The 8,988-nt window shown below is 43.0% G+C and overlaps 1 protein-coding gene across 1 annotated transcript in view; it reads right to left on the reverse strand.

Annotated features, from left to right (window-relative positions):
* bmp6 (bone morphogenetic protein 6) overlaps nt 1-8,125 on the reverse strand; it is a 39,114-nt gene extending 30,989 nt beyond the window's left edge. The window contains exon 1 of the mRNA XM_035756777.2: nt 7,218-8,125. Within this exon, the coding sequence (XP_035612670.1) occupies nt 7,218-7,623 (406 nt within the window). The 5' untranslated portion in view covers nt 7,624-8,125. The remainder of the gene's footprint in view (nt 1-7,217) is intronic.
* Between the last annotated feature and the right edge of the window lie 863 nt (nt 8,126-8,988).

Consider the following 8,988-nt stretch of genomic DNA (forward strand, 5'->3'; position numbering starts at 1 on the left):
GCATGGTAATCAACATTACAAGAAAATATTCTTTGGGGTTCTCAAGTAATTCACCAGCCATCTGGACATGTAATACCAAATGAAGGTGCTGTGGCCATGAAAAAGGATCAACACTCCCTCTCCACTAATCGACAGAGCGAAACATGACACAGACATAACCATGGAGACCAACCAACGGGGGGAATTCCTTACCCTGCTTTAATACTGGCCATATGATTTAAAAATGCACTCCAAAATGGAGGGTCCCCCCAAAAACACTTAAGTGCTCCCATAAATCAAAAGTTCCAAGTTCCAACCCTCCAGACCTGACAAGTCAGACAGAGACGGGACAGCAGGCGAGCCCCGCTGAGAAACTCAGCTCACACATTTTCTATTCTATTCATTAGCAGCCAGGATTTAGGATACATACCTCCCCAGGCTACAGGACAGGAGTGTGAACATTGAACAATACAGGGTGCTTTGGGTCCGAGGGCGGGTAAACAGTCTGAAAGCTGCCTAGACAGTGACCTGACTAGTGGAATGTGCCAGTGGGAGTGTGGCTATGATCTCCATCCCTCCCCTCAGCTCAGGGAGCTCCCATCTCGCTTTGTTTTCGTGCCTGTATCATGTTTGGAAAGACAGCCCCTCGGCTCGTCTGGCCCTCATAAATTTGTCAGCGGCGGCACGTTTGAAATAGAGGGGCTGCTTGTGGAGGTTGGAGTGTTCGGAGCACGCGGAGGCCCTGATTCTCCCTGTGTTGTTGTTTCAGGCACGTCCTCTTTAGAGCTCGGACCGGGAATACTGAACACGGATGGGTAGCAATGGTAAACCCTGTCCTATCTCCACCCGCAGACGTCTTCCATTGAGTGTCCTGACCCCTCTCCTTCCTCTTGACCCTTCCAGGCCACAGAAACACTTAAATCAGCCATGGCCCCAGTGGCCTGTCCCTCTCAGTTCTTTGTATCCATGTCTCTGTCTTTGTGCCACATCTGGGTATGCCCTCCTTTGCCTTTTGTTGGCTGGAGATAAATCCTGCTCTTTTCTGTATTGGACAGAACAAAGCTCCATGTTGGAATGTGACAGGCAGCCTGTCATGAGTTAGACATGACGTTTACACACGTACATCTCTTCTTTAGTGGCCGTCCCTGTTGACCGTGTTTATTGTTAAGCACATTTTATGAAGTCCTGATCATTCGGATAGCTGCCTGGAATTACATCTCACAGAGTAACCAATATCCACCATAACCTATCATCCTAACGTCTGTGTGTGTGATTTACAGAGTAACACAAATGCAATTTCGATACCTCCCTGAATCAATTTGATATCAATGATATCAGTTGCATCTCTTCTGCTGTCTGCAGCATGTCAAGCTTGAAAAGCAAGCAACAAAGGAGATTGATGAGAATACACCTCTGGCATGTGTGCGTGTCTATGTCTGTGTGTAGGCATACGTACCTGCGTCTACGGATGTGTTTGTACGTATCTGTACGCTACTGGCCAGGATAGCGGGAGGGCATTCATGTGTGTGTGTATATTCCACAGCTGCTACGCTGTGTTGATATCAGTGCTGTGTTGATTCAGGAAGCGCTAACGCCACCCAGGTGTCAATAACTCCTCAGCAGGGGAGGTAGTAAAGGCCTAAGGAGCAGGAGAGGGGGTGTTCAGAAAGAGGGGCGATGCTGTTTTCACCCTCCCATCAATGGCCTTTCCCCCCCCCCGCTTAGAGAGCAGGTGAAAAGAGAATGTATCACTTGTTACACCAAACGTTTATCATATAGGATAATTAATCTAGAAAATAGTTCATTCAGCAAACTGGAAGCAACGTTTCTATCACCAGGGTAGACTGTAGTGCTCCTATCTTTATTTCTGGCCTAGGGAATCCTCTGGTCACTCACTCACTCACACACACACACACACGGTTAATTATCTCCTCACTAAAGCCCTCTCTAAAAGAACCAGCAGGGAGTCAGAAGGTCAGAGGTCATAGCAGAAGCAGGCCGACTGTACTCCACTCTCTTCTTGGCTTCTGACACCACTGCAACAGTTGCAAGAATGAGCCGTAAGGGAGATTTGGGTCTGTCCTCGAGATATAGCAGAGCAAACATTCCTGCATGCCAGCACACGACGTGATAAATGGGAGAAGAGCGGCCCGTAATCAGATGTTCCGTCGCAGTCATCTGCGCTCCTTGACAGATGGTTAACTGCCGGAGTGTGCCGTGTATCACGCTCTTATCTCCTTCCGCTCCCATCCCACACTGTCCCACCGGGAATAGGAATGTCTGTAGAATTTTCAGAGCGGGACTTTGAAAAAAGAAAGTATGGAACATGGCATTCTTAACACGTATAAAGTCCAATCGTGGCAGCCATCTTGTCAAGTTAGAGAGTGATGGCGTGAGAGGGAGCGATACCATCAGGTTTTTTAAGAGTAGGGTGTGACAAACTTATTTGAGTGTAAACGGAATGCCTTCTTAAAAAGTGTTATCTTTCGACCTTGGGGTCATCTCATCTCTGTTGTGTGTGTGTGTGTGTGTGTGTGTGTGTGTGTGTGTGTGTGTGTGTGTGTGTGTGTGTGTGTGTGTGTGTGTGTGTGTGTGTGTGTGTGTGTGTGTGTGTGTGTGTGTACAGTGGGGCAAAAAAGTATTTAGTCAGCCACCAATTGTGCAAGTTCTCCCACTTAAAAAGGTGAGAGAGGCCTGTAAAAGTTCAAACAGGTGCCATTAATACAGGTAACGAGTGGAGGACAGAGGAGCCTCTTAAAGAAGAAGTTACAGGTCTGTGAGAGCCAGAAATCTTGCTTGTTTGTAGTTGACCAAATACTTATTTTCCACCATAATTTGCAAATAAATTCATTAAAAATCCTACAATGTGTGATTTTCTGGATTTTTTTTCTTCTCATTTTGTCTGTCATAGTTGAAGTGTACATATGATGAAAATTACAGGCCTCTCATCTTTTTAAGTGGGAGAACTTGCACAACTGTATGTATGTATGTATGTATGTATGTATGTATGTATGTATGTATGTATGTATGTATGTATGTATGTATGTATGTATGTTTAAGATTCAAAGTGTTCTCTAAGGCATTTCCTGCACATAGGCCTACTGCAGGACAGAAAGTAGCCCTTTAAGGGGCTGAACTTAAAGTTTTAAAACGAGGGGATAAATGTAACCATAAACAAACCATAAACATTATTTTGGCTTTCATAAGTTTTATTTTGGCTTTCATAGGTTTTACGTATCAAACATATGATGCTTCCACTCTTAACATGGGACCAATAAAGTTCCAATGAAGTGCCCAAGATACACAAACGATTCCGCATATTGAGTTACCGCATTTAAAGAGCTTCCTTTTCCGCTGTTTGGACTGTATTGGACATGAGGCTCTTTGGCATAACATACAGCCGCTTCATAGAAACAAACAGTTTGATAGAGGAAACGTCTCCAGAGTCTGGTTGTTGTAGCTTTTCTAGACAGTATGGAATTGTATTACAGAGCTAGGTGTTAAATCATAACTCCATCCTTTTTGACGTTTATTTATTTGTATGTTTTATTTTCCTTCAACTTCATGGCCTAGATACTTTGTATTTTATTCCACGACAGCACATCTCCAATGCGTCCCTTCATTTACTCCTAAAACACTGAACACAAAGCAGGAATGACACGGTTGATTTTGTTTAAGGGGTCTACAGGAAGTTGTTTAGAGGCTTTCACGGGTATTGGCCAAAGCCACCCTTGTATCAAACAATTAACTCTTTGATCATTCCCAATGAATTATTTCATCATGCCGGAGCTTTGGGACACGTTCTGGTGCAAAAAGAACACAGTTTACCTGAGATTGAGCTGCTCAGAAATGCACCCAGGCATCGTAAGACAGGAAACACACATTTTAAAAAGGCTGGGATTGCGAGAGTAAGCCTGGTATTGTCTAGACCCGGGTAATCTCCTGAAACCCCACCAAGAAAAACCCTCTGTCTCCCAGGTCACCTTTCAAGTGTGGGAGGCTGCTGGTGTGTTAACACCCGACGCGGGTGGCTATTGACTTAGCTAAGAGGGGCACTGACAGATCCTTCATTGCAGTGCAATGGGGTGTGGAGAGGGGGATGAACGTAGATCGGGTTAGGGAGGGTGAGGACCGGCTCATCCGTGAATCATGAAAACCACGGAAGGAGGGCGGCTAAAAAAACCAACAGCTGCCTGGTCCCGGCAGGTGGAAAATTAAGTTCCAAACAAGACAACTCCTACAAACAGGGATGGATTTTCCTGGATTTTGCTCTTACTTACTGGAAGTCCCCCTTTAGAGGAACTCATAGACAAATATAGAGAGTTATGAGGAGAAACAGGAGATGGGAGTTTTGGTAGTTATCTCATGCCAAGCAACGCTCGGGAAGACCTTCACCTGTCTGTGAGGCAAAGTGAATCCATCAGAAATAAGTGAAATTGACATGAGAACAACATTTGAAGTTCCTGTTCAAGCAGCACACAAACTAAACCAACTCTTATTGGACATTTCTGTACATTGGCTGAAGACTATTTTGACACAGCGGCCATGTCCTACATGAAAAAGCGGATTGACTGTTTTTAGACCATGTTTTCTCTTCTTCTCTTCATGTTTTCTTTTCTTCTGGTCAGAAAATGACCAAAGCTTGGTGATAAGTTGGTTATATGAATCAGCTGTGTAGTGCCAGGGTAAAAACCAAAATATGCACCTAGGAAGTGCCCCAGGACCGAGTTTGGGCCTGGTTTAGAAAACAGTGTTTCACAGAACATGCGACTCAGTCACTTTCCTAGAAGACAGAATGACCGCTCACTCCAAGGGAAAGTCCTTTCTCACAGGACTAAAGCTATCATCTTCAGGCTGACTAGAGCTGCCACTGACCGGCTGACTGTGGCTACTACACAGCGGTGCATTAAGACAAGTCTGGACTTGTGGTACAACACGATAGACTATGACTCATACTGTACATAGTGTAACACTGTGTAACTGCACCATGCCAGCACCAGGGTAGGGTACCCACCAGGCAAACAGAGTGATGACGATGATCAACACACTATTTTAGGGAATGAGTGGGACGGAAAGGAAGGGATGTTTCTGTTAAACTAATTTAAGTTCTTTCCTCTTACTTGTGATGAGTCAATATGGGTCGTTGGCATGAGTGGTATTCTCAACGAGCGGATGACTAAACAAGACCTAAACATGAGTCATTGACGAGGAACAGAACGTCTGCTTCACACTGGCCACACATCAGACAGATGCTGTAGCACCATAGTGTTAAGGGACTCCTAAATCCATGATACCCCTTGGGAATGCCCAAAATGAGGTCTCTATTAGTAGAGCTGGGTGTGCAGTGGATCAATTGAGACCTACAATGCAAACGTAAAAGGTCAATCACCATATTCTCCAACACCGATCAGATCCGACGGTTGTCCCTATACGATACACAGACTGAAGGCAGACTTGAAAGAAACGAGACCACCCAGACAATAAGCAGCATCCAGTGGTCTGTTTCTCGGCCATCCGTCAGGAAACCATAAAATATAGAGGAAAGCGCATTAAAAACGAATCCGATGACACACAGTAGTCATGCAATGCTTTATTCGCAAAGCAGATGGAGCACCTTGGCCTGTCTAGCATTAATTAGAATCACATTGGAAGAGGAAGCCATCTTCTCCAAGGCAGTAACTAAGTAGCAGTACTCTTGTTCTATTGGGATGGCAACTTAATCCCTGGATACAATGCATTTCAGGGAATTGTGAACTGATGTATGGGAGATTATTAATTTAAGTGCATACCCAGATGTGCAACAGCAGCAAAAACCCAAACTAACAGGGACTCGAAACCACTCACCACACTCCAACAGCGGTCAATAGAGTCACCGAGTTACTTGAGAGAGAAAAAACACACTGCAATATCTGTTTTTCATCACTACATGATGCAACTTCACCATTGAACACTCCAGAGGACGATTAAAAAAGGAAGCTTTCGCTGCTTAGTTTGTTACACGCTCTACTTTGAATTGCATCTCATGATAATCACTTGTGGAATTGTGTGGTTAGGTTTTAGTTTTTTTTTAACAGACTTAAAAAAAATCCCTCTTGGTTCGGACACTTCCGTAGTATTCTCAGACTTAATAATGACAATATGCAAAGAATGGCATCCATCAAGCTTAGCAGCGTTGACCGGAGTCTGGCAGCGCCTCTGTTTATCTTCACGCAGTCTGTTTAGACGAGCACTGTAAACACTCGCGCGGCTAATGGAAGGAGAGACCGTGGGCTTTTATGTTGAACTGTTTATGATGAAAGTATCTCTTTATCGTCCAGGGTCTAATTAAAGAAATCCAACGAAGCAACACAAACAATGCAACACAGTTCACAGATTAAACCGCAATTTACATGGTCAATGCCAGGAATAGGTTTACATAAATACCAGCGTGCTGGTTGTTGTTTTTTGTATTTAGTTTGGTGTGGATAAGTTTTTAATTTTCCTCCATCAGATTTAAATCATTGAACCGATTGCACAACATTGAGGAATCAGCATTTGGACTAAATTTACCAATGTATATCTGTGCGTAAATGATCCTCCATATAGACAAGTCCATAGACAAACAAAGTTAGGAAGCCTTGAGATTAAAAGCGTTGGGCCAGTAACCGAAAGGTCGCTGGTTCGAATACCCCGAGTTGAGACATCTGTCGGCGTGCCCTTGAGTAAGGCACTTAACCCTAATTACTCCTGCAGGTCGCTCTGGATAAGAGCGTCTGCTAAATAACTCAAATGTAAATGTTACAATTAAGAGAACTTCTGATATTTCAACACAGTAAATATAACATGTTATTTTTTATCGAGCTGTCGTTTTTACCACTGATGAGGACTGAGAAGAGTTTAGAGGAGATCTGTCCCTGTGATTGGTGGGAGCACGCGCAATGTTGCAGGCAACCACCGCCCAATACAGGCTCATTGGAATATTGTTGCCACTGGATCGAACACCTTGTGAACAACAATTCACAAGTAGGCTGCAAAGGAACACTTCTGGTCTCTATTTTTTTCAGCCTCTGTAGAATTAACTTCAAGATACTGCTTTTTACGCACGAGTGTAGTCTACGTCTCCAATTTGCATTTAGATTGCGATTGATATTAAGACGTATAAACCATTACTTGTTTTGACTATTTTATAACTCCAAATTAGTTAAATGACTATAGTTGAATACATTACATTTGTAATGATAGAATAATTAATAACTTACCCAAATTGACAAAGCTCATCACCATGTCGGCGTCATTTAGGAAGGCATTCTCCTGATATGTTGCCAAAGGGGGACCTTGGGTGGTGTACATGGACTGGTACTGTTCCAACATGCCCTCCACTTCGTTTTTCTCCTCGCTGGATATCGTATTGTAAAGATCCAGCATGAAGAGCGGAGCGGAGTTGTACTTTCCATGTGACAGATGCGGTCTGGGTCTGTGTGGAAGTCCAAGGATGGAGAGGATCTCCTTCTGCATCTCTCTCTTTTCGTGAGTCCGCAACCGCCGGTGAATGAAACTTGGGTGTACCTCGTTGTTCCCATCGAATAAATAATTGCTACCTGCAATAAGGAACATGCAATAAGCGCTCCACCACAAACCCACAAAGGCAAACCAACAGCTTGTCATTGTATGTCCAGTTTCTAGTCAGTGTTTCTCTGACGTACGGTTTCAATAAGTTTCAATTGTTTTTCTTCAAATTAGCTCCTTGTTCTCACTGAAAGCTAAAGTAGCCCCTTTGAAATAAATCGAGAATCATTCACGCATTATGCAATATCATCCAACAAAAAATGTTCGTAAAAATTGGTCTTCATAATTTCTGAAAAGTCTCCAAGTCCACAGCTCGGCTTTCTGCGTCAAAGGCAGCATGTAAAACAACTTATGAACGCTTCGGTAAGTCCAAGTCAGACCCAGTCAAAATTAAAAGTTACACGACATGTTTTCTGGTAAAAAATATAACTCTGAAAGAAACCATTGTACTCTACTGTATGTATTTAATTCTTAAATACAATATTTCCCAATGTTGCGTAGAATAAATAACCCCTTAACTTGAAGTTTCCTCAATTCCACCGGTTGAATGTGTATCTGCAGTGTATGAGTATGAGTTCTGAGTAACGGGCATTAGCAGGTAGTAAAGCGCGTGTAGCCACTGTACCCGCCCAGTTAGTGCGCGCAGAGGTGGGGCTGACGACATTTGATTTACACGTAGAAAGTGCCCATCAAAAGCTGTACATCTTTTCATACGCATGAGAAATTAAAAATACTTGAATTCATATTTATGACCATTTGTCTGCAATAACCTTCGCACCAAATGTAAAACTTTCTTTGCCCGAATAATAGTGATATATACTATTCGAATAACCTGGACAGGTCATAACGGTCTTATTTTTAAGTAGTTAAAAGGTTTGAGACACTTGTTTCTTAAAGGTCCTCAAGGACTTTCTTTAGGGAAAACTACTATAGTCCGTTTGGAAATAATATTATATTGGTTATGCACGACCCCTGACGATGAAATGAAAAACAGCAACGTCTCAGACACGTTACAATATTTCTATACTATACTACTTTATGCAAATTGTATCAAATTGTGATCCACGTTTGCTTAATGACTCCGTTACACACTTGCTTCAAGAGACAGGGTTCAATACCACACATGGTGCTCAAAATAACACTATTATATTCCAATAAATGTGTAATGCACCAGACAAATGTAAAAAAGTTTTTAAAAATTAACAAAAAAGCTAACTCAATTATTCATATGCACTATATAACTGAGCAACATTATGTCACTGAGTCATGAGCCTAGTTAAATAAAGGAAAAATAAAATAATAATAAAGTACTACTTATTTAGGGTGAGGGGGGGGTTGGAGAGGGAACAGAAGAGAGTGCCCCCACACCACCACCCCCCTCCATGTTGTGTCTGTCTGTGGGCCCAGATCCCTCTGATAGGAAGGCAGGGTGTCCTTATCTCTCTGCAGCCTATCTTATCTGTT

This window comes from Oncorhynchus keta, chromosome 4 (genome assembly GCF_023373465.1).
Source record: "Oncorhynchus keta strain PuntledgeMale-10-30-2019 chromosome 4, Oket_V2, whole genome shotgun sequence".
NCBI classification, from domain to species: Eukaryota; Metazoa; Chordata; class Actinopteri; order Salmoniformes; family Salmonidae; genus Oncorhynchus; species Oncorhynchus keta.